The sequence below is a fragment of the Hyperoodon ampullatus genome, assembly GCF_949752795.1.
Source record: "Hyperoodon ampullatus genome assembly, chromosome: 3".
Classification (NCBI taxonomy): Eukaryota; Metazoa; Chordata; class Mammalia; order Artiodactyla; family Ziphiidae; genus Hyperoodon; species Hyperoodon ampullatus.
Window position 1 is genome coordinate 118405057 of NC_136916.1, and position 27084 is coordinate 118432140.

At 37.8% G+C, this 27084-nt stretch overlaps 1 protein-coding gene across 1 annotated transcript in view; it reads right to left on the minus strand.

The window, feature by feature from the left end:
• The window catches only part of SLC25A21 (solute carrier family 25 member 21), a gene marked incomplete at both ends in the record, with an annotated part of 507744 nt that extends 481526 nt beyond the window's left edge, over positions 1 to 26218 (minus strand). Inside the window, one exon of the mRNA XM_079701358.1 lies at positions 26149 to 26218. Within this exon, the coding sequence (XP_079557484.1) occupies positions 26149 to 26218 (70 nt within the window). The remainder of the gene's footprint in view (positions 1 to 26148) is intronic.
• Between the last annotated feature and the right edge of the window lie 866 nt (positions 26219 to 27084).

The window sequence follows — 27084 nt, forward strand, 5'->3', positions numbered from 1 at the left end:
AGAATAAAGATCAAAATAACCCAATGTTTTTGTGCTTGGGAGATTTGAAGATTGATGTTTCATAGGTAGTACTAGAAAAATTAAAAGATGAAATAGGGCTTCCCTGGTGGCACAGTGGTTGAGAGTCCGCCTGCCGATGCAGGGGACGCGGGTTCGTGCCCCAGTCCGGGAAGATCCCACATGCCACGGAGCAGCTGGGCCCATGAGCCATGGACACTGAGCCTGTGCGTCCGGAGCCTGTGCTCCACAACGGGAGAGACCACAACAGTGAGAGGCCCACGTACCACACACACACACACACAAAAAGTATGAAATAAACTTTATTCCCTGTGATGGGTTTCACACCAAATCCAACTTTAATTTATGTGAAAAAATGTTCAAGTTTTAAAATTTTCAAATTCCAGTCCTAGAATTAAGAGGGCCCTTAGGTAAAATAATTTTCCTGAGGTCCTCAATGGCAGAATTATTACTAAAAATCAAGCATCCTGACATTCAGAACTTCCACTGTAGCACACTGACTCTTTAGATTACTCTTTATGTTCTGAGCTTGAAAACTGAATAGTCCAGAAAAAATATCTAAGTACAGGGAGTTACCAAATAATTCCCTTGAAAGGGAGATTCATAATCAAGTTTTATATTATGGAAGAGACAGATTTCTCTTCCATAATTCCTGTCCTTTTGTCCCTTGGCAAATTTACTCAACATCATTTTTATTGGATCTCCTCTATCCCAGTTGAAAGTCTTCTCCAAGTTTGAATCTTATAGCACCCTCTTCACTGATCCAAAAAGTATACTTAACTCTTTCTGCACATAATTTAATAATTTAGTTTAATAGGTAAAATAGTAATGTTTTATGCTTTTGAGTGAGAGCTCTGGAACCAGACCATCTGGGTTTGCATTCCAGTGCTGCCACTTACAACATGAGCAAGTGTTACTTAACTTTCTCTCTTCCTCAGTTTCCTTATTTTTAAAATGAAGTTGTTGACAGATCCCACAAAACCTGGTTCTGCTCTAGTCTCAGAACAGTACCTGGCACATAGTAAGTGCTCACTAAATGTTAGGCACTATGATAATAACTATTGTTATATCATTTATATAGTTGTGATAGTTCAATGACTAGTCCATCTTGAATATCTGTATTGATATTATCTGCCATAGCTTAAAAAGTCCTTGGTTGTTCAGGGGAAGTAGAAGGATGTATATCTAACCAAAGGTTTTGAATGATACCTAGCACAGGACCAAATTCTAGTACAACTAACTTAGAAACAGACCTTCAAACAAACCTAGGGAGACACTGCAATCTCCTGACTGTATTCTAGTAGTCATCTTTTACATGCTATGTTTTCTACTGTCTTTGAAATGACCCATCCTTGAGTATCACCTGTAATGGTCTTATCAAATTATGAGTTTATCTCACCTTGAAATCTCATCAAAAATAAACAAACATGGATTTGAATACCTTTTCATGCCTATGTATACTATATAGGAAGAAACAGAAGGTGAATATTTATTTATCTAGAATTCAACTGTATGAATCCAGGAAACATATTTTTGCCTCTCCTACTATTATCTAAAGATATATATATCCTTCCTCAATGTTCATAGCAGCATATTTACAATAGCCAAGACATGGAAGCAACCCAAGTGCCCATCAACAGATGAATGGATAAAGAAGATGTGTGTGTGTATATATATATATATATATATATATATATATGTATATATGTACCACAATGGAATATTACTCAACCATAAAAAAGAATGAAATAATGCTATTTGCAGCAACATGGATGCACCTAGAGATTACCATACTAAGTGAAGACAGGGAAAGACAAATATCATATGATATCACTTATATGTAGAATCTAAAAAAAAATGATACAAAGGAACTTATTTACAAAACAGAAATACACTCACCAACATAGAAAACAAACTTATGATTACCAAGGGTAGGGGATAAATTGGGATTAACAGATACACACTACTACATATAAAATAGATAAACAATAAGGACCTACTGTATAGCACAGGAGACTATATTCAATATCTTGTAATGACCTAAATGGAAAAGAATTTTTTAAAAAGAATATATATGTGTATAACTGAATCACTTTGCTATACAACTGAAACATTGTAAATCAACTATATTTCAATAAAAAATAATTTTTAAAAAATTAATTACTTAATTTAATTAAAAATAAAAATAAAGATACGGATATTCTTATATACCAGAGACATTGTTACAGTTAAATTCATTTAAAAATATTTCAATGATTCAGAAATCACACTCCTAGGTATTTAACCCAAATGAGTTGAAAACTTATATCCACAGAAATCTGCACACAATTATTTACAGCAGCTTTGGGACTTCCCTGGTGGTCTAGTGGTTAAGACTCCACGCTTCCAATGCAGGGGGCATGGGTTCCATCCCTGGCTGGGGAACTAAGATCCTGCAGGCCACACGCCAGAGTCAAAAATAAATAAATAAATACAACAGTGGCTATGTACATCAACCATATTTTAATAAAAAATAAAAATATTTACAGGAGCTTTATTCATAATTGTTAAAACTTGAAAGCAACCAAGATGTCCTTCAATAGGTAAACTGACAAATTGTGGTACTGAATACATCCCATACAATGGAATGGTATCCAGCCATGAAAAGACATGGGAAACCTTAAATGTATATTGCTTAGTGAAAGAAGCCAGTCTGAAAAGTCTACATACTGTATGATTCCAACTACAAGACATTCTGGAAAAGGAAAAACTATAGAGACAGTAAAAAGGTCATGGTTGTCAGGTGCTGTGGTGGAACACAAGGGATTTTTAGGTCAGTGAAACTATCTGTATAATTCTGTAATAGTGGATACATGACATTAAGCATTTGGCAAAAATCAATATGGCATGAATTTTTAAATACCAGTATTAAAATGTTACATTTATGTTTAAGTATTACTATTCACTCATCTGTATCATTTACATTTCTTTCCAAAATTAAATTTTGCCCATAGACAAAAAAAAATCCCAATTTTAGTTTCTTGTTACAGGCATAGATATCAGCTGATTTTCTTTAAAACGTTCTTACTATTTATGTCAAGTGTGTGAAGATATTAGGCTGAAATATAAGTAAATAAGAAAACCTCTTTTAATGGCTCTCAAATGCATCTTCATTTGAGATGCCAGCTGCCTGATTCTTATACATCACTACATTACAGAATCACAAATAAAGCCGAAAAGAATGGGATGATGTGATATAAGCCAACACTACCATGTAGTCTGCCTTATCTAGGAAGTGGCAATTATATCTGCTCTTCTCAAAAGCAAAGGATATATCATTAAAGGGTACACAGGCATTGACCCTTCTTTAAAACTTATAGTCTACTACCATTTAGCATGTCTATATGCAAATGAATTCATTGTACGGGTATTCATTAACTACTGACGCTCAATAGAATATGTAGAAAACAATTCAAGTATGATAAAGATGAATCCTCCATTATTTTTCCATGGACATTATTCATCAATGTCAATATAGTAGTCTTTTATTTTTAAGTGCTTTTACTTATGTTGCTTGCATTCCTAGATTCTTCTTGCCTTCATTTTGCCCAAAAACTTGTTTCTTAAAATAGTTTGCAAAGGGACTTCCCTGGTGGTCCGGTGGTTAAGAATCTGCCTGCCAATGCAGGGAACACGGGTTCGAGCCCTGGTCAGGGAAGATCCCACATGCCATGGAGCAACTAAGCCTGTGTGCCACAACTACTGAAGCCCTTATGCCTGGAGCCCATGCTCCGCAACAAGAGAAGCCACCGCAATGAGAAGTCCATGCACCACAACGAAGAATAACCCCCACTCACCGCAACTAGAGAAAGCCCGTGCGCAGCAACAAAGACCCAACACAGCCATAAATAAATAAATAAATAAATAAATAAATAAGTGTATAAAATAGTTTGCACATATTCCATTTGCTCTCTCTCGAGTGATTATCAACCATTTAGGGAATTAACAGCCACTCTGTTATAGTGACAACAGAACCAGATGTAATATCCCCCCCACAAACACAAAAAGGCATTTATTCCCCATGTGATTTTTAAAAAGCTACTGAAGAAACATGATCTCAATGACAGAAAACTGAGACAAGCATAAAAACAATAGAAGAGATAAAGAAAAAGAAACAAACAATAGTTCTCCTAGAAGTTTTAACTCATGAACTACCCCAAGTAAATTATGTACTTTGGCATTCAAAGGAGTCATATTCAAAATTCATATGATAAGACCTTTAAATCTTATTTAACTGTATGTAAAATAATTTCCAAAATAAATAATTCTTAATGACTGTTTAAAATTTGAGGGGAAATGTAAAGGTTTTCACTGCAGACCATGTTTTTTAAATTATAATTTCCACAGCAATGTGACTTCCAGGATAACATGCTAGCTGCTGATGAAAATGACAATATGCTTATACCTAAACAGCTCTGCCTTAAACATATTTGTCACACACATTACTTTATTGTCTTTCAACAATATCTCTTATCTTTTATCTATTTCACTCTACTCAATAGTCTATACATTCCTAATAGCTCCCTCTGCTAATTTCTCTTCATTGAAATGTTAAATATTGTTTATGAGTTCCTTCAAAACCTTCCCAAAATACTAGCTACATATTATAGGTATATTGATTTTCATAAGTATTCAATATAATTTTGATTTTGAAAAAGGAAAAACTATTTTAAATGTTTATATAATATTCTACAAAACAGTCTTCAACTGAATTTTTTTTGGTAAACTATTGTTGCAGTCTTTTACCAATGTTCCTTGGTTCAGTATAAATGATATGGTAAATTTGCATTCAAATTCATGGAACTTTTCAAATCTGTTTCCCATTTAGCTGACCAGCCAAAAACAGTATTTTCATTTGTAAACAGCTGTTTCATAATCAGCTCTTTTGCACTATGTGGAATTCCATAAAAGATAGAAAATTTTATTTAAAATACAGGAACTGCATTAATCCATTGCAAATCATTGATTAGTTTTTGTATACTACCACACAGTTTAACTTATAAGGAAAGATTTTAAGGAAAATTTAATCTTGTGTCCAAATATAACATTACTTTAAACATGAGGTCATCTAAACATCTGTCTCCAATATATCACTGGGGATTTAAATCAAAAGTCTGCTAAACATGTACAATCATTTTGAAAATAAATAACAGGACAAATTTTGTCTTGATTATGATTATCATGCATTTTAAAAGGAAACATTTATTCTAATAAGAAAAGTCTGAACTAATTTAAACTTTATTGACATTAAGTTAAAATAGTTTCTTACAAGAGTAAGAGGTGTATTTCATTTATTTGCTGTTTAACAATACTTATATTTTAACTTTTCAACATTATACACTATTCCTTTATCTCTTCATGTATTTTTAATTGCAAAATATTCAAGGAAAACTTTCAAGACAAAATGTTTCCACTCAGTAACTGTAAAACTAACAATATTCTTCTGAACTTTTCTTCCTTTAGGGCAACTATGAATCCTCCACAAGGACTAAAATAGTTCTATCCATTTAATTGACTCATGCTTTATGGCTTAAAATAAAATGAACATGGCTAATTACAAAAGACAGTTAAGGCAATAATTTCCCTTCAAGACTTTATAATTAGCAAAAAATTGATGTATTTTAAAGACAGTTTAATTAAAACAAACTCTATACCTTACTGCAGAATTTGTTTCTAGTAAGAGTATTTTAATTCAGCAACAGGATTACTTCAAAAACCAGCTAAATACTTGAGATGAATTAGCATTAAAAATAAACCAAAATGCTTCATCTTCAAAACAGTTTCTGCCAAAACTAAAATAAACGTTAGGAGTCGAAAAGCTGGAGAAGGCAAATTAAAGCATCACTGAATAATACATTCTTAGAAAAACACTGTAGCATTCCCTAATGTAGCAGAAATCACCAGAAAATTCAGGCACAAGGGATATAAGGGATATTAATGTCCAGGCTGATCTTGCATCTAATAGGCTGTGACAAAATCTAACTGTAGAAGGTGGTAGTTATGGATTTTAGAACTCCCACAATTCTTTTCTTCTTCCTGCCTACGTCTCAGAAGAACTGATAGCTTTGGCCATGGTAATTTCAGGTCATGTATTCTGCCTTGATAGCTACCGGCTAAGAACTTTAAAATGCATTTGTGACACTGTGTATGGAACGCCTTAAAAGCAAGAAGTGTGTCTTACTCATCTTGGATGCCCACTGCCTAGAGCTGCATAAGACACATACCTACAGCTTGATAATGCTTGGTCAATGCATGAATTAGTTAATGAAAGGAACATCTAAAAAACCAAGAATTTGTACCCTGGTTCAATTGAAACAGCCTACTAATAAACTGTCTTAGTTTTCCCACCTATGAAATGAGGATAATTCTTAACCTGCACCCTCACTGAAGTATTGTGAAAACTGAACGAGAACATACATAAAAAAGTATCCCAGAAACTAACAGTAGTAAACAAGTGTAATTATTATGATGATTCTCAACAATATATGTAGGTTAAAACTGTATACACAGAGAAACAGATACTGAATGTGAGACAAAGTATCTATTAAAAGACATTCTTTTGAAGAAGGTTAAAATTAAGATAATTTGTTTACCAAAATAACGTGATATGTCAAAATAAAGAGAAATTCACTTTGGAAGTACAGTTTAAAAACTGGGGGCTAAGAAATCCCTTGGGAAAATTTGTATTGTATCATTTTGTTTAACTTTATAAGATGTTGAAAACTTATTAATGTCTTTTCAATTACCGGGAAAAAATTCAGGCTTCTTATATAGTTAATACAAATGAGTTTATCCTGGATATTAGCCTTCCCATTCCAAAAGGTCTGATACTATAATAGATGCCTAAAGATGTTGACTCAGCATAAGCAGTGATAAAAGTTATGATTCTTCTATTGCCAGTGGTTTTCCCCAAGATTTAAACAAACACAAATATGACCTAAGTGGGAATTTATACTGACCTCTGTGTTAAAATAGCACAGATTTATCTTTATGATCATTGCTGTCAGTTAATTCAATTTTTTAAAAAACACTGAAATATAAAAATAATTTTGCTTTACTATAGTTTCCATTTGTATAACTTTCTCACATTCAAACTTTGGGTTCCTACATATTTTATAAGTTTCCATTTCTTTCTTTGTAGATTTGCTCTACTATGATGTTGATAGTAAGTGGCTCCTTGAAAAATCATTTGATTTGGCTTTTCCCTATTCAGTTACTCAAAATATGCAAAGTACTATGTGTCCCTTTTTTTTCTTCTAGATCATACTGATTTTTATTTTTTAAAATATCCACATAAGCAAGATTTTCATACATATTCATCTGAGTGCTTTAATATGACACAGTCCCCATCTTCAGGGACAGTATTTCTCAATTTTGGCTGCACATTGGAATCAGCTGAAGCAATTTTTAAAATGCTAAGTCCTGGACCCAACCCCCAAAGATGCTAATTTAGTCGATCTTGGGTGTGGCCCTGGCATCAGAGATTTTAAAGTTACGCAGGTGACTCTAATGTGCACTCAAGGCTGAGAATCACTGCTTTGGAAGTTTATAGTCTTGTAGGGGAGATTACTAATAACAGCAACAAACACCAAATTACGGGGTGCTTCCTTGTGCCAAGTAGCAGGCGAAGCCTTTATGTGCATTATCTCATTTAACTCACAACAACCTTATGGGGAAAGATTCTGTTATTGATTCCTACTTTATGAATAAGGACATGAAGATTAAAAAGATTAAGAAGCTCTCCCAAGGTTCTACCACTGTTAATTGGCTGACAGAGGACTCAAAGACAGCTCTCTCCACCTCCAAGTCCAGAGAAGGAGCTACCCTCATGGTGGAAACCACGCCATAAACCAGATCTTTTAAAGGGGCAAGTCAGAGTGCTAGTGAACAGAAATAACCGAAGAATTACCTGCAGGGATATAAAAACACTAAACTTAACAAGATATTGAAAATGTCCATTTTTCTCCTTAGCTTGATTGTCAGAATAAATTGCAAACTTTCTCAAAATTGTAGTATTTGAGGCAAAAACAAACAAACAAAAAAACCAAACAAACAAACAAAAACACTCCCAGGCAGTGTCCTGATCTGCTGCATATCTCTCAGTTGTCATGGACACAGGAAGGAACAATGAAATCATTATTTGACTATTATTTTTCAGTTGCTAGTCAGCATATGATTCCGTCTGTAAACTGCATCTCTGCATTCCCTACAGATCAGGGGAGCTGTCCCTCCTGGTATTGATAGAATAACCACAAACAAAACAATCCTTCTCAGGGGAAAGCCATCTTTATCTGTCAGTATTAGTCAGTTGAGAAACAGAGCTGAAGGCAGCTGAAAAAACAGTTTGACTATTTTAAGTTTACAGGTGGCCTTATAATGGAAAGTTTTACACACTGAAATTCCTTTTTCAAGTTAAAAAAGTTTGGATAAAAAGGGACAAAATTTGGCAGTATTTTTATGCAATTCTTCTAACCAGCTTGCAAAAGCAAAATATCAAATTTTAGTGAAGCTTGGTGAACTAAGCACCGGCCTTTTGGCAAATGGACTCAGTTAACTGTTACCACCCTTTCTATGCTGCACATTCCTCATAGTTAAAATCAAATCAGCCACATGTACCTGTTATCACAGGGCCTGGTATATATAAGAAATATTTTCTGAATGAATTCATGAACATTGGGGAGAACTAATTCAAAAAATATTTTTGAAAAGCAGACTGTATACACAGTAAATAATAATAATGTCAGTGTGTAAATAATAGAACAACTGCTTAAAGCCCAGCTAGAAAGTATTTTGATGTGCATGTTCATTTGCATGTGTGTGTGTGTGTGTGTTGTTTTTTGGAAGAAACCAGGTTGAAAAGAGAAGGCATTTGACTGATAATTTCATAACCATTAGTATCAAGGATCAGATACTTGGGGTTCCATGAAAGGCACCTTCTATGCTTTCTCCAACACTTGGGGTGAAAAAGCAGATGGGGTGGGTTTATTTTATAGGTGGATCAAAACCTTTTTCCTGCTTGGCCTACCATAAGTTAAATGTTTTCGGGGTGAAAGGCGCAGTTTGGAGACTATCCCATGGAACAAAGTACAATTAATTAAATTTATCAATTTAGCTACTAGAATAAAATTTTCCTAGAATAAAATCAGGGTTTTAAAAAGTCAGATTAAGCCACTATTGATGAGAGTCAAAAAACATGGGGCCTTTGGTGGGAAGCCCTGGACAGGCCCTGAATGAGAGCACTGAACCTTGGAGTTGAGTGATTGGAAAAAGATACAGAAACTAATGAGAAGAGGACAGACAGTTAATTACAAACTTGGGTAATAATTTTGCCTGGGAAAAAGACTAACAGAACCTAGTTAACCTATAAATCAGTAGCTGTTGATCAGGTGGTCTCTTTATCTCTGGGTGGGATATAGAAATAACTACACTAAAGACAAGGTCTTTATTACTTGTCTTGATTAATGATGCTTGATAAAATTTACTCCAAACGTTACTATACAATTTTAAGATACGAAAAGTTATTACGAATGAAAAATATAATAGAATAACTACAAAAATATAAATGCCCTTCTCCTTTAAAAAAGTAAGTCTTGGGATAAGGGCATACCCCAAGTTATTTGACAGGGTGACCACTGGGCTGTGAATTGAGAATCACTCCTCTAGGCTCACTGTGGAATACTGGAAAAAAGATTTCCAGAAGCAACCTAACGACTCCATTTGGGGAATAAAAAGACCACTTCATCTGATGAAAAATAGGATTATAGTAATGATATCCAGGTTTGAGAACAAAACAAGACTCTACCACCCCAAATCAGTCAAGTTAAGCAAAAATAAGATTAGGTTTCAAAAAGGTAAACAGAAAAATAGAGTTTACATTATAAATTGTAGAACAGAATTACAGTTACCTTATATGCATATAATGTGTCACTCATCTATGAAGATTTTCTAAAATGCTTGGAATATGCCTAAATACTTCTATGTATTCCCTCTCCATCAATAACAACTACACTTACTAGGCACATTTACAAGCACTTTATACATATCAACCCATCTGACCCTTCCAACAGCCTTATGAAGCAGATTGCAATGTCTCCATATTTTATGGAGGAAGCACAGACATGTTAAACTGCCTGCCCATGGTAACACATCTAGTGAGCATCTGAGTTGGGATCTAATGCCAGGTGGTAAAGCATCAGAATCCCCACAGGACACCACCTTCTGGTACTACCTCTACTCTCTTTGTAAGGTAAAGTTCACTATTAAAACATGGATGCCTCTTGATGGGATGTCCTATTTTCTAATTTGTTGATCTCAGTTGTACCTGTTTCATTGCTTAGCTCCCAAGGTGCACTCAAAAGTTTGCCATCTGTGTAACTATCTTTGGAAAACAATGTAATTCCAAAACAAAGATCCAATAACAAAAGTACGGTAGATCAATGTTTTCATATATATAAATATATTTCATATACAGACACACACACACACACACACACACACACGAATGTGTTAAATAACTCTTTGGGATACCAGAGTAGAAACTTAATAGACCAGAAGAGAAAATAAAGATTAGGTTGCTCTGACCCCACTAAAGAAGTCCCCTGTCATGTAACTACATGCATCTCTCTGTGTCTGCAATGATGGTGGGGGTGACTTGGCAGTTCTTGAGGGAACATGGGACAAGCAGAAAGACTGACTGGAAGAAAACACAACTAACACACAGGGCTTTGAGTTTGAGAAAATAAACCAACATCCAAATAGTAAACAACTCAACAATCAGTCTACCCTTGTTATAATCATTCCTGAGAAACCAGGTATTGGGAAGAAACAGGTCTACACCCATGCACAGTCAAGATCCAGACACACATCCATTCGCAGAATCAATGGGATTTACAGTATTTAGGATTAAAATCCCTCCAAGATTGACTCCTACTTAGAACAATCAGGGCAGGAAAACTAAGCCTCTTTGGATTTTCTTTTTCTTCCTTTGCAGCTGTTAGGAATAAAATGGAATAGTGCAACTTAAGCAGTACGTGGTTCCTGGGGTAATGTCTCACTTTGGTGGCAGGAGAGCAGCAATGATTCTCCTCAGCATCAATGACATGTACTGGGCCTGGCGGGAACTGGACCAACTCCTTCAGGTCATTTAGGAGGCAATATATGCTCTAGTGTCTCCATGAAAGGTTTAGAATTTTTCAAATTAATTAACATTCAAAATTGAAAACCAAAATAAATGTGACATTCATTCATTCAGTCATCTATTCATTCAGCAAATGTTTACTGAGTACCTATCCTGTACCAGATTTTGTTTTAGGCCCTCGGGATATAGCAGGATACCAAACAGTCCAAGATTCTTATCCTCAGGGAGCTTATTGTCTACTGAGAGAAATAAGAACATGTTTTAGTATCTGTCATTGTTCTACATCAAGCTTATTTAACGATTAGTATTATGAATTCTTACATTTAAATAAACATGTCAATGTTACAGATCAATAAAATATAAAAACTAGGATTCTTCTTTTAATTTAATATATGGCTATTTTTCCGGCTATGCAATGTTAATAAAGTATATATTAAAAGTATGACTTCCCTCACGTTCATTCAAATGCAAGAATACATAAGTTCATATAGACTGCACAAATCATAACAAAAAATGCAGACATTTTCCAATGCAGAAATAATTAATTTCCTAACAACTTATACATACTAATGACCACCACAACCCTCATTTTCTCCAACCTTGATGCTTCCTATATTACAGTTCTTTGGTTTGTACTTCCCCTTTGGTCCTCCTCTGCTGTCTGACTATTCAAAATCCATCCATCCATCCATTTATTCATTGCACAAATATGTCCAGAAATAACTGGAGTGAGAACCTCTAGAACCCATTTGCCCTTGTCCCTTAAGACCACAGTTTCAGGGCTTCCCTGGTGGCGCAGTGGTTGGGAGTCCGCCTGCCGATGCAGGGGACACGGGTTCGTGCCCCGGTCTGGGAAGATCCCGCGTGCCGCGGAGCGGCTGGGCCCGTGAGCCATGGCTGCTGAGCCTGCGCGTCCGGAGCCTGTGCTCCGCAATGGGAGAGGCCACAACAGTGAGAGGCCCATGTACCGCAAAAAAAAAAAAAAAAAAAAAAAAAAAAGACCACAGTTTCTCAGAGGTTGAAAGAGACCTAAGATCTTCCTTTTTTTTTGAGACTCAATTTCCTCTATTAAAAAGTAAAGAAATGCCAACTAACAGAGTTATTAACATGTAGCTTATTTTAAATGCCTAAATTTCACATAGTAATGCTTTTAAAACACACAGTTGCAATGACAAAAGCTATGACTTTATGTCTAGCTTTATTTGAAAGAAGTGCCAAAAGTTTAAATTTACAAGGTCCTCTGTGAATGTGAAGCCGCATTCAAAGGGCCCTCCTTATCCTGCTGGCACCCTTTCCCTCTTGGCTGCTGGCACATTTCTGTCTCATTGCTAAGGAGATGCCACCAGGCTATCTCCACATATAAATGTCTCACTCTCACTCCCCATTGCTTACAGCCCTTGAACCCTCCAAGGAAGCTAACCTCAGAAGGGCACAGGATCCTATACTTGGTCTTAAGAGTCCTAAATGTCCTGGGAGTTCAGGGCTCCTATTAGTGATATTTCACACTTAATACAGGTTAAAAAAAAGATTTTTGCAGCTCACCTACAAATTTCATAACATTGTTCTAGAAGAAAATGCACCCTGATTGCAAAAACTTAACCTGAAACTACAAATTTTTGGAACATGACCTACACATTTAAGGTATTACATGAAACTCTATATTTTCTCAAACATGATAACTGCATTCCTCTTTTTTCTTATATATTTGTCTTATATGTTCTTCCATACATGGTAACTGTCTTTTTTTAAAATTTTTAACTTGCCCACAAAAAAACTTGTCATCCATTTATAACTTATGTAAATAATGGAAAGTAACAGACTTCCTTGTTGAGTTTACAATATAAAATATTTCTGTGTATAGCTGCACATAAGCAGCAACTGTGCATCTTACATTGATTAGATGTCAAATATCCCATTATAGACAATCATACTGTTTAGCATAGGACCATTTTCATTTAGACACCTTTGATCAAAATATAAAAGTCTTATTTTCAGTGCTGTTCTGAGAAACTATCACTCCTACAAGGAACATTCCCTCACCACTGGCAAAACAAGGTGCTACGAAAAAATTCAAAGTACTTGGCTTCTAAACTAAAAGGTCTTTTCTGCCACACTGAGGGCTGGTTAGGCAGGGGCACAAAAGCAAAATAGGTCTCAGCAGAACTGTATTGCTTTGCGGCAAATGCAATTTAAATAAAAATAGATTTACTGAGTGGCTACTACATTCTAAGCACTGTGCTGGGCCTAGAGATACAAAATAAATAAGACTTGTTCTCCACCTACAAGGGGCTCACTCTTCACAAGATTTAAAAAACAAGAGATAGGGGCTTCCCTGGTGGCGCAGTGGTTGAGAGTCCGCCTGCCGATGCAGGGGACATGGGTTCGTGCCCCAGTCCGGGAAGATCCCACATGCCGCGGAGCGGCTAGGCCCGTGAGCCATGGCCACTGAGCCTGCACGTCTGGAGCCTGTGCTCCACAACGGGAGAGGCCACAACAGTGAGAGGCCCGAGTACTGCAAAAATAAAATAAAATAATAAAAAATAAAAAACAAGAGATAGATCCAGTGTAATCTTTTAAATTAATCACAAAAATTAAAAAAATACTAAAGTAATTGTGAAAAGCATCCATGTAGAGTGAAATGTAATACTATGTAATATATAAACATACCAATAAAAACATTAAAAATACAGATACTACTGGATAATGGCTATTTAAATACCCAATGCTGAATGGAAAGATGATAACATTTTTAAACCACAGAATATATAAATCCAGCAAGGGTCACTAGACTTCATCACCGCTGGCAGGTTTTTTGTTTTTTTTTTTTTAATAACTTAGGTGCCAGTATCTCTACTTTTCTTTCTTTTCTTTCCTTTCTTTGCTTCTCTGTTGGCCTTCTAATCTCCAGCATATGTGTTCTTGAAAGAATAGAAGGTACAGGCCAAGGCAGATCTTCATGAAAACATGAAGGATACAAAAAAGTCTTATCATTTCTTGATGCATTATCAGGCAAACACAAGACTATGTTGCACTGTAAAGGAAAGTTGCTGATATGCCTTACAATTTTGATATCATCACATTCCTACTTTCAACTTAAAAGAATATAAAATAAACATGTTTAGTGCAATGAAAACTGCTCAGTCAAAAAAAATCGCTAGAGTCTTTGCTACTTCTAATATTCATCTTCTTTATTTTTTTCCTAAAATTTCATAATTGTATACATTTCTCATTAAAAATAATTTGTTTAATTTAGTAATCATTTTAGAAATAGCTTAAAAGACATGGGAAAGTTATACTGCCATCTTGTGGTTAAAGGTTCACTTACAGCAAACTCCACAACACACTGTATACTATTATTCTAAAGAAAGATAATTTCCTGTTTGGAAGTTATGTTTAAGAAAAATATAGGGGCTTCCCTGGTGGCGCAGTGGTTAAGAATCCACCTACCAATGCAGGGGACATGGGTTAAAGCCCTGGTCCTGAAAGATCCCACATGCCACGGAGCAGCTAAACCCATGTGCCATAACTACTGAGCCTGTGCTCTAGAGTCTGCGAGCCACAAGTACTGAGCCTGCGTGCCTAAAGCCTGTGCTTCGCAACAAGAGAAGCCACTGCAATGAGAAGCCCGCGCACCGCAACAAAGAGTAGCCCCCGCTCACCACAGCTAGAGAAAGCCCGCACACAGCAACGAAGAACCAGTGCAGCCAAAAATAAATAAATAAAAGTTTTAAATTAAAAAAAAAAGAAAACTATATTCTTCATACATCTCTCTCACTTTTTCACGTTAAATCCCATTAGATTAAAACAAGAAACGGCATTTTGAGTGGCAGCCTCAGATAGATAAATAAAAACAACTATGCATTTGGCACTCTAGATCCTGCTCACAGAAGCTTATCATTTACTTTTAGTGTAACACACACTCTAACCCTGAGAATTTAGAGAAACAGAATTATGGAATCTAGGAGTTCTGTTTTCGCAAGGTAATCTCCAAGACCTACAAGCAACTAATATGACATTTATGTTAAGCTTATCAACAATAGTTATTTGATCGAGGACCCTAAATTCAAAAGCACATTATGGCAATAGATGGAAGCACTACTTTCTTCCACCCCTCTTATATATAGCAACCTACTTTTCCATATATAGCTAAGAACTATAATTAAATGGAAAAATTAATTCTGAAAGTACAGTCCTCTACATTTTTCAAGTGTGTAATCCTCTATAATCTATGTAAGGCACCCGTTCCAAATGTTTTACAATGGTGGAATCTAATTAAAAGTCAAGACACTTCTACATCTAACTGTCATCAGAAAGCTTTTCCCTTTTTTTTTTTCTTGAGCAAATCACCAAAATTATAGGAAGACAGCACCATCTATAGGTCTGCCCAAGTACAAAATGAAGTTCTTAGATGTTACTGCCCACTGTGATACAGTAGCTAACCAAATGTACTAGCCTAGAAGAAAGTTCCAGAATAATCCTGTTCATTCTTAAATCTCTCCAAAGCATTTTACTCTATCTCTACAACCATTCTCCAAAATAATGATTGCAATAATAACAACAACAGCCACAGGAACAAGAACTAAAACCAAAGTTTCACATAATTGCATTATTCTGATTTGGGTAGACTTGATGATTCATAAATATAGGTCACTTTTCAAGAAATATTAGGACATTGGCATGTCTTCTCTCTCTCTCACATACACACACAATGTAAAACTTTTTGGTCACAATTCTATTTTAGGTGTCATTCAATCCTATTGAAACATATATTTAATTATTCTTTCTCCAAAGTTATATCTTCTCCCTACAATAGTCCATTCTAGTTTTTACAGACATTCAACTCAATTCACCCTTGCATCTAACCTAAAGCTACCAGACTCATACAAATTAAAAGGCTCAAGACAAATCAATTTTTTATGCAACTTAAATGTCCTCCTTTGTCACAGATTAGCTTGTCCAGTCGGCTCAGTGAGTCATTCCAGTGCCTTACCTAATTGTATAAGGGTTCAATGAACAATCACCTGAGGACTGAGGCTCAGGTTGTTCATAATCAATTGCCTGTAGGGGCCGGCAGAAAAGATGTAGCCCTGTAGATGCTGACAGAGCCCCCTGCTGGGTAATATGGAGAATTTCATACCAGTGCTGTGGCTGGCACTTAAAGATCTGGCAAAAACAAGAAATGGCCAGTTGCACCAAGGGTAGACCCTGTTTGTTCATCAGTACTCAAGTTTCCAGAGCAGCTACAATATTTAACCTAACCAGAAAAAAAAGAGGTCTTACAAGGGCGGTATTCTGTATGGGGGCTGCTAACCTGATACATCATTCTGCATACTATTATACAAGGCAAGGTGGGATAGTGGGTAAGAGTAAAGCTTTGAAAGCAAAGAGAACAGAGTTTGAGCCCAGGCTCTGTCACTGACCTCGAGCAAGTTACTTAATTTCTCTAAGCTTCACTTTCCTCATCCTCAAGAAATTACAAATTAATATTGATGATATAAGCAAAGTAAGGTGCTTTACACATAGTAGTCATTCAATAAGTGTTAGCACTTAAGATTTATCTTATCATTTCCTGTTGTCTTATTGTAATTATTGACTAAATAATTGGGTAGGATCCACCCAACCCAAACAAACACCCAGAGAAGTTCATATGCAACTTCTTAAGATAACAAAAAGAATGAATGAGAAAAACTGAACTCAAAATAAGGATGAGCACAGCTATGTAACAAAGAGAAACTGGTATCTGAGGATCTAACATCAGTTTCAAAATTTACCTCCGAAATATTTTTTTAAATCATTAGAATCCACATGACTCTTGATTTCCACATAATTTTTACTGTATAATTTAGAAATTCAAGTCTTCGGGGCACAGAAAAGTTGGAAATATAGATCGGGGAGTTACCTGCACGTGGATAATACTGAAGCCAGAGAGCACAGAGACAGCAGAGTGGGGATGGGTAGAGAACTTGGAACCCTGCAGAACATCAATTTTTAAGGGAAGGGAAAGAAGAAGAACCAGCAAAGAAGACAGTAAAAGAGTGATCATACATGGAGAAGGGGGTGAAAATCAACAGCAGAGACAACTTTAAAGAGAAAAATTGGTTACAGATGTGAAATTTCACCAAGATTAGGTAAAATTAGGAATGAAAACCAGTAGTTAACAGTTTCAGCAAAAAGGTAAAGGCAGATATGCCAATTAGAGTAGGTTGAAAACTGAGTGAGGAACTTTTCACAAAGGTTGACAATGAAAGGAAGAGAAACACAGGACCATAGCTTGAGATATGGACTGTGAATTTGAGAAACACAATATGAAGAGAAAAATAAAATGAAGTGCCTGTTGTGTGTTGAATTGTATCCCCCACAAAATATATGTACAAGTCCTAAGCCCTGGTACCTGAGAATGTGACCTTATTTGGAAATAGGGTCTTTGCAAACATAATCAAGTTAAGATGAGGTCATACCAGACTGGAGTGGGCCCTAATCCAATGAGCAGTGTTCTTATAAGAAGAGGGAAACTTGGATACAGACACAGAGGCAAATAGGGAGAGAAAGCCATGTGATAACAGCCAAAGAACACAAGGATTGTGGGCAACTGCCAGAAGCTAGGTGAGAAGCATACAACAGATTTGGAAGGAACCAGCCCTGCCCACACTTTGATTTCAGACTTCTAACCTCCAGAACTGTGAGACAATGAATTCCTGTTGTTTTATGCCACCCAGTTTGTGGTACATTGTTCAGACAGCCCTAACAAACTAATATACAGGGACTGTCAATAACATTCAAAAGATACAGACCTACTAGAATATCTACAAGGTGACAGAACTACCATATGACCCAGCAATCCCACTCCTGGGCATATACCCAGAGAAAGCCATCATTCAAAAAGACACACGCACCGCAATGTTCATTGTAGCACTATTTATAACAGCCAGGACATGGAAGTAATCTAAATGTCCATCAACAGAGGAATGGATAAAGCAGATGTGATACATATATACAATGGAATATTACTCAGCCATAAAAAGGAACAAAAGTGGGTCATTTGTAGAGACATGGATGGACCTAGAGATTGTAGTACAGAGTGAAGCAAGTCAGAAAGAGAAAAACAAATTATCATATATTAATGCATATATGTGGAATCTAGAAAAATAGTATAGATGATCTTATAGGCAAAGCAGAAATAGAGACACAGACGTAGAGAACAAACATATGGAAACCAAGGGGGAAAGGTGGGGGTGGGATGAATTGGGAGACTGGGATTGATATATATACACTATTGATACTATATATAAAATAGATCACTAATGAGAACTTACTGTATAGCACAGGGAACTCTACTCAATGCTCTGTGGTGACTAAATGGGAAGGAAATCCAAAAAAGAGGGGATATATGTATATGTATAGCTGATTCACTTTGCTGTACAGTAGAAATTAACACAACATTGTAAAGGAACTATACTCCAATAAATTTTTTTTAAAAAAAATAATATTTACAAGGTGTATAAACCATGATCACATCAAAGTATGGAAATAATTGACAAACATAATAATTTAAAAGCAAAAGGAAAAGAAAATTGGTAAGAAAAATGAGTTAAAGTCTGGAACAATTATAAAGAATCCTGTAGAAGTCCCTTAACCTGGTTTCATTCATTGTCATTTTAAGATACCACATACGTAAATCATAAAGATGTTTGAAAATGATTGGTGCATCTCTTTTCAGTTTGGGGTCCTGGAACGAAAGATGATACATAAATTTTAAAAGTGATCATGGGCCTCTCACTCAGAAGGTGGCAGAGATTACAGACTTGAATGTTTTCACATCATTTCTTAAATGATTACAATAAAATAAAACATTGTTGAAGGAAAATATTGTTGCAAGTATCAGTTGTCTGATGACTAGAACCCCAGAGTACTTTTCTTTCTTCAGAGTAGGACCCTAAGAATAATATTCTGTGGGTTGGACTTCTGCTATTTATTCATTAGTACAGTCAACAAACATTTCTGAGCACCTATTGTGCTATACCTAAAACACCAGATTCTCAATGGTCTGAGATGTTGTAGTCAAGACAGTGGTGGGGCACAGGGCCAGAGAGTAGGGAAGTGAGGAAGGGCTGGTTGAACAAGGTGTTCCTAAAATGTGTAAAAGTTGTTTTATGTTCTTATATCAGTTGAATCATGTGCCCACATACTATATTTACACTTTTAAAACATGTTTCAGTGAAGGACAGTAAAATAAATCCTTTGACATGTCCTTATTTAATTCATATTTTATTTGTTCTTAAATTCATATTTTTCAGAACTAGATTTTGAGAGAAGCAAGACTATATTTCAATTAAAACACATCCTTTAAAGGTATTTCATAATTAATTTGATCAATAGAGTTGCTTCCTCCTATGGGGTTGAAATAAAGGGAATTTTTCCTCCCTAATTACCTAGATGATGGGTTCCAGCCTCCCTTTGATGTGTCATAAAGGCTCACCTGTTTCACTACAACCTGCTATTTATTATCAAACAAATGCAGTTTGCCAAATCCTGAATTTCCAAAGGTGCCATTTATCTAAATCACGTGCATGTCCCCTTTGCACGCATTCTGAAAAAGAATTTTCCTTGATCAAAATTTTAACCTTGATTACCCCCCGGTGCATCAGCCTTTTATTACCAAGTCCAAATTAAAATCCAGAGAACTACTGGCATACATTCTGCCTATTAATGCATTTCTTTTAACTGTACTTTAACTATTTTGGGTTAGAGTAAGAAAAGGTAGAAATCTTGTGAAAATAAAGTGACATAAGATATATAAGATCAGGAGTTTAGAAAATAAGATTTAAAATTATCCTATACCTTTTTAATGACCTTTTTAGGTTGAAAGCCTTGGACTCTCTCCCATCAATATAATGTACATTTTACATGTACTCTCAATAGTTAATCTCCCAGCAGCCTATCCATTAATCCCAAGTTTTCCTCCTCCAGAAAGTCTTTCATTTCACTTTCTCATTTGATCCCTTGAAGATGATTAATGAGATAAACTATACAAAGCAATTGAACTGCGTTTAGTGCAAAACTGGAAAACTTTTCAGAATACTTTGACTAAACAATTTGACTAAGACATCTCCAGCCAGATGGACAAAATAAAAACAGCGATTGAAGATGTGGTAGGGTGTTTGCCTACAAGATACGGGGGATTAGGATGGGGCTGGAGAGGAAGAAACAACGGCCTGGAAATTTTGGGAAATAAATCAGTGTCCTGCCAGCATGGTGATCATGTATAAGACAGATGGAGAAGAAATGCCCTAAGAAGAATTCTGAGTGGGACTTGCAGACATCAAGGAATATGAGTGCAAGATTTTGGGAGGCAGGAGGGGGAGGGTCCTAGCGATGCCACTGTGGAGAAAATTCCACGTGGACAGGGCCTAGGTGTGCCCTCGGGAGGGAGCCTGACAGGACTGGGCAAAAGCAGCGTCTCTCAGGGGGTCAAGGGGACTTCGTCAGAGACCCAGGGAGATTTCTGAAGTTGAGTGCCAGAGCCCTATGAGAACTTGGGGAGAATACCCATTTGCGCGGGCCTAAGAGGCTCCTACATGACATGGGAAATAAGAACCCCGTGAGCTTTGGAAACACATGGAAGAGCCCAAATTGGTCATTAGGGAGAATGGGAGGGTCTGAGGTGGAGCCATGCTCCTGGCTAAAGGAAGAGATGTGCATAAAAGGGAAACCTCTGGGAGCCAGAGCCAGAGCCCCACTGAGAGCAGACAACAAAATGATGTGGGACCTGGAGGATACTGAGGCCCAGGGATCTTGGGAGCTCTAGCAAGCTTGGGGGAATTCTGTCAGTGTTGCTGCCAATCCATTTAGTGTCTTTTCAAGAAGTAGAAAAAGGTTTCCCTTCTCCCCAAGGTGGACTCATCTCTGCTCTAGGATACATAGATTATGAATCAGTGCATGGACTAGATTTCAGCTCCCACTTGCTCAAGTGGCCAGAGCCCTTTTTCAGTTCACAATCTGCCCAACTGTACATAGAGGCGCTAAATGGATTGAGAATTTCCTTTTCACTAAATGCAAATATTGTGCCCACACATGGAATTATCTGGAGAGAGCAAGATACTATTATGCAAAAAGACCATAAGGGGGGCTTCCCTGGTGGCGCAGTGGTTAAGAGTCCGTCTGCCGATGCAGAGGACACGGGTTCGTGCCCCGGTTCGGGAGGATCCCACATGCCGCGGAGCGGCTGGGCCCGTGAGCCATGGCCGCTGGGCCTGTGCGTCCGGAGCCTGTGCTCCGCAACGGGAGGCCACAACAGTGAGAGGCCCGCATACCAAAAAAAAAAAAAAAAAAAAAAAAAAAAAGACCATAAGGATTGTATTTGTAGATAAAAGTTGTTTTAAGGGATGTAAACTAATAAAAGATAGAGAGATGGTAAAGGATAGTAGACTTGATCTCTCCAACTTCTAAAAATATCTGCCAATGGGAATAATATTTTCCTAGTCCCTCTTGTAGCCTGTTCCTATATAAATGATTGCATGCTTGTGCAACCACAGGCAAGTTCATTAGGCCCTCTGGGTATCAGTTTCTTCATCCTGGAGGTGTGGTGAGGAATTAAAATGTTGATACATGTAAAGCTTAGAACTGGGTATGGCACTTAGTATTTACTCCATAAATGTCAGTTATTTTTATTACTTGTATCATTCAGTGTTAATGAGAATGTTAAAGCTGGTGTGTCTGTAGAGGCGATCTGGGAGCATTTATGCAGAAAATGGTTTTCAAGTCAGGCCTTGAAAATGGGCATGGTTTCAAAAGGTAGAGAAAATTAGGGGAAGACAGTCTAGGCATTGGGAATAAAGGTAGAAAGGCACAGGCAACATTCCAGTATAGTGAGCATATCTATTGAGCAGAAACTGAATGGAATGTATGGCAGAGGACAGGAAAATAAGTCTGAAAGCTAAATTGAGGGCATGCAATTAAGGAGTACAGAATTCATTCTTCTCTCTCTGGTCAGCAATGAAAGCCAAGAAAGATTTAACTTGCAACCTTCTGCAATCTGGCTCCCACTCTATGGAATCTCTTTTCTCAAAGGTCTTCTAATTCAGTGCTTCTAAAACTTGAAAGTACAAACCAGTGACTTGGGGACCTTCCTAAAATGCAGGTTCTGATATGGTAGGTCTAGAGTAAACTTAGCCTGAGATCCTATATTCTTAACAAGCTTCCAGGCGCTACCATGCCCCTCCCTGCTGCTCATCCATGGACCAACTTTGAGTACTAATCCAATGGCCTCTTCTCCATCTCATCCTTACCGCCTCTGCAGTATTAGGCCTTGTTGATCTTCCTGATGCTCTCATCATTGGCTTCTACTCACTCACCTGAATTTTATGCTATTACTTGAAGCTAAGAATGCAGACTAGGAGCCTGCTCTATAAAACTCCAGTACAGGGCTTCCCTGGTGGTGCAGTGGTTGAGAGTCCGCCTGCCGATGCAAGGGACGCGGGTTCGTGCCCCGGTCCGGGAGGATCCCACGTGCCGTGGAGCGGCTGGGCCCGTGAGCCATGGCCGCTGGGCCTGCGCGTCCGGAGCCTGTGCTCTGCAACGGGAGAGGCCACAACACTGAGAGGCCCGCGTACCGCAAAAAAAAAAAACAAAAAAAAAAACTCCAGTACATATTGTCTTCTCTTGAGCACAGCTTTCATCATATAAAGCAAAGTTGCCATTGATAACAATATCTATATATAATAGTTATAGCTACAAACTTAAGGTTAGTCTTTAGATGTGTATTGCCCAAGCAACTATCAGTGCATCATTTGGTCTCTTAAATGCAAATATTACAAACCATCTTTTAACAAAAGACACATATATATCGTTATAAAAGACACCAACTGCCCATCTCATGAAGTGTTTAAGCTTCTTTGGAAAATAATCTCCCCTGAGATCCTCACCCCTCCCTGTGGGCACTGGCTACAACTGATTGGTGCAGAGGTGGGCCCCTGACCAATACTGTGTTATTTTGAGTCCTTCCCCAGCATTTTACACCGGGACTGAAAAAAAAGCAAGTTAGTCTCTTGTTTTTTTTACAGAAGTCAAGAGCATGTAAGCTCAGAAGCTATTAGGGACAACATTCTGACACATGAACTGAAGAGCAGAAAACAGCAGTCATCTGTGAGAAAGAAAACTGATGAAGATACCAGGAAGGAACAGGGAAATATCTCCAAAGCTTGGCACCCTGACATCCTTGCTCATCTCCACGTAGACCATGTAGGCAAGGCTTGACCACAGTCTGACCTGAGTCTTAGCAGAATGCCCTGTGATTTCTTCTAACATAAGGGAAGATAAACAGCCTGGTGAGGAGCTGTTGGGAGGCTGTTTCTCCCGTTATCCTGTGGAAGACTGACACAAGGCCATTTCTCATCCATCTCCCTAGTTTCAGTTCAGCACAAGACTTTCCACCTCATTCCCACTTAGGGTAAAGCTGCAGACTTCAGCATAAGTCTATAAAACTGCTTGGCTGTGGTTCTGACGTGGCTCCTCAACAACAGAGTGACCCATCATTCTTACCATCTGTTATCTGGCTTCTTCAGTTCAGTGTTGTCTACAGAACAAGGGGCACAGGGAACTGATACCACAATGACTTGCTTTTGCTGTCTGTGTAAGTAATTAACTGTCTGAATCCATTTGGTCATGTTTACTCCTCACTGGGCAAATCTATGGAAGTATGACAAGCCATTCTAATGGCTACAGAAGTATTACTTGGGACCCAGTTATTAGCCACCACCTTGCTGCCTTGGAAATGCTTAACCATTTGGCCAAGGGAAGAAGTAAGAAAGGCAAGAGTTCACTTCCTGAGATCTCCTCAGTGCTCTGGCTCCTGATTATACTCAGTTCTCAGCAATGCATTTCAGACTTTGAATTCCAGGAGATACTCTAGTATTTCTCCAGTAAACCTCTCCAGCTTCTTTTTTTTTTACACTTAAGAAAGCTAGAATGTATTTTTTATTACTTTTTATTGGAGTATAGTTGCTTTACAATGTTGTGTTAGCTTCTGCTGTACAGTCATAGAAAGTATTTCTAACCTTTACCATCGAAAGGTCATATAATACATACACACACTGGTGTTGCATTTGATGACAATATCAGTAATCAGAACTTCAGTGTTAGCAATTCAAATGTATTTTCTGTTTTTATTAAAATTCTGCCTCTCGTATATTAATTTATTTTTGGCCCTTGACGTAGTATATGTAACGTGATTAGCCTGTCTTATAAAAGTCCAATAAATATAAAGTTTTATGAAAATGTTATTGGCCAAGTGGGGAAAAAATGACTCTTTTTCACTATGATGAAAGTATAAATTACTCTCATCATTTATTAATTGTAACTTCATAGTACTAAATATGTAAGTCAACTATGCTATGTTTAATTTATCTTATAAATGTACTGATTTTCATTCATATTAGTTACAATTGTAAGAACATGATGGAAAAACACATTATATTAATGCCAAATATGTATCATCCAACAAAACAGTGTAAGTAGGATTAGAGTTTGATCTACTTTTAATATCCCTTGAGTTTAGCTGTGTCTAATACCCAGAATGATCATCCAAGCCAATATACAGATACTTATGAATCGCTAGTCATTGGTTAGGATGTTCACCAATTAGCTTCATTTCCCTACTGGGCCAGCTGAGTTTTATTTGATCAGGGTCATGGACTCTGAATCAAGCCAAGTCAGGGACAGCTGGCAGAGTCTTGGACATTGTGGAAATTTGACCAAAATGGTGTATAAATTGGTGCAAATTCATCATCACTACTGGGAAACAACTAAAAAAGTAGAAAGTGGGGTCACTGACATCATAACAACAAATAGACATAGCACAATTACATATAAGAAATGAATGCCTTGATTGCCATATTAATGAGACGTCATCTTTAGGAAAGTGTAGAGATTGTTAAGTGATATATCTGGCTGCTTGTGGTACTCCTAGATGCAAGGAGTTTGTGACATGATGATAACTAGTCATAATTTTTCCAAATTTGTTTGAAAATAAAATTTACTAGTCAAAGTTAAACATTAGACATCTAGTCATCTTAATATGATTTACTAGTGTTACCATAATAATTTATTAAGAGAATAGTTACATTTATAAAAATGTTTTATGGTGATGAGTGAATTATAGTAATTATTTTATATATTCATAATAAAAAATGCATCACAGTATGTAAGATTAAATTTTCAATCAACTCATAATTTATATTTTAAAATATCTTTAAAATACGTTCACATAACATAATCCTGTGGGTAACTTTCTCTAGCCACTTAGTCATTATTTCCATGATTAGTTATAACAGATTTCTTCCTAAAGGTTTTTTTCCCCCACAGCATAACTCTCCATAAATTAATGTGAACCTATCATATCAAAGGTGTTTACATGTGTTAATATATTCATTTAATTTTAATATGCTTACTAAGGCACGAATAGCTACAAGCAAGCTAGCATAGCATGCAATAAGAAAACCTGTGGAGTCCTGAGGTAACATACTTTAACGAGGGAGGTAGGAATTACATAATATCTGAGTTAGCCGGGAAAAAAAGAGGCTACAACTGATAGCACAACTAAGTCTGAACGCCAACTGGATCATTTCAAATAAAACAGCCAGCCAGGCAAAAAGGCCTCCTCCAAGTCGCAGGCCTTGGGGCTGCCTGCCTTGCTTTACAGGCTAGGAACACAGAAGGCGGGGAACCCGAGAGCGGCCAGCGCGGGCGCTGCGGCGACTTGACCTGGGACACCCGCCGCCCGCCGCCCGCTCCCGGCCTCCTTTGCTCGCGCGCTCCGCGGGCTCGGGCTCGGCAGACTCTGCCCCAGGAGCGCGGAAGGCAGAGGAAAAAGGCAAAACTTCGGTGGGGAGACTTGTCTGAGAAACGTTTTCGGAACACGCAAAGAGAAAAACGACTAGCCCCCGGCGGGGCGGACTTACCAGCGGAACCACCGGCCAGGATCTGCCGAGAAGCCTCGTTCACGAAGCCGACAGCGGGCTTGGCCGACATCTTCGCAAGCCAGACGACCACTACTTGGGCTGAGATGCGCGGGCGAGCTCGCCAGCCTGAATGCCGGCCTGCAGAGCCTCTCCTGAGCGAGAGTGCCGGGGCTGGGTTAGTCCTTGGGCCGAGTGGCTCCCTGTGGGGCGGCAATCCGGCGACTGCTCGGAGGCGGCGGGCGGTTTGGGCCACAGACTCGCGCGTGACCTCCGGCGGGTCGGGACCTGCCTGTTGCGCTGCTTCAGGTGCTCCCTCTCGACCCCGCTTTGCTCCCTGGGCTCCGGGAGGGACCCTGAAGGAGAAAAGACCCGCAGATGGGATTGGGTTGGTCGACCGCCGCAGGTCGGTTTGGTCTCCTAGATTGGCGCCCACGGGTTTCCCTATCAGGAGCCTTCTGCAGAGTTTGTCCAGCTGGCCGCTCTGCCTCTGATAACGCAAGTAAAAAAGTGATCCTGGCCTAGAACTCCAGCGGCAGGGCCCAGGCGACCCTTGCCCTCTGGAAAGCCAGAGCACAATGCATTTCTAAAGAAGAGACAGGTGAATAAATTCCTTGGAGTTAGCTGTCCTGAAATTGTGGACTATAGCAACTAAGTCAAAATAAATCCAATTTACAGGTATCTTACAATTGAGCTACTGTATATAGTACTTCTCTAAGAAATGGTTTTGGCTTAAGGGAATATATCTCATACCTCATCAACTTGAGTTTTATTTACTGAAAGACCAAAAAAAGAAGGCCTTATTACAAATAAGTCTCTTCTATCTATACCCCACGTCCGTGGGCATCAGCGTAATGTGTGCGTTTGTAAGAAAAGTAAATTCATGTTCCAGCCCTGACCTACTGAATCTGAATCTCTGGATATAGGGCTCAGAAACCT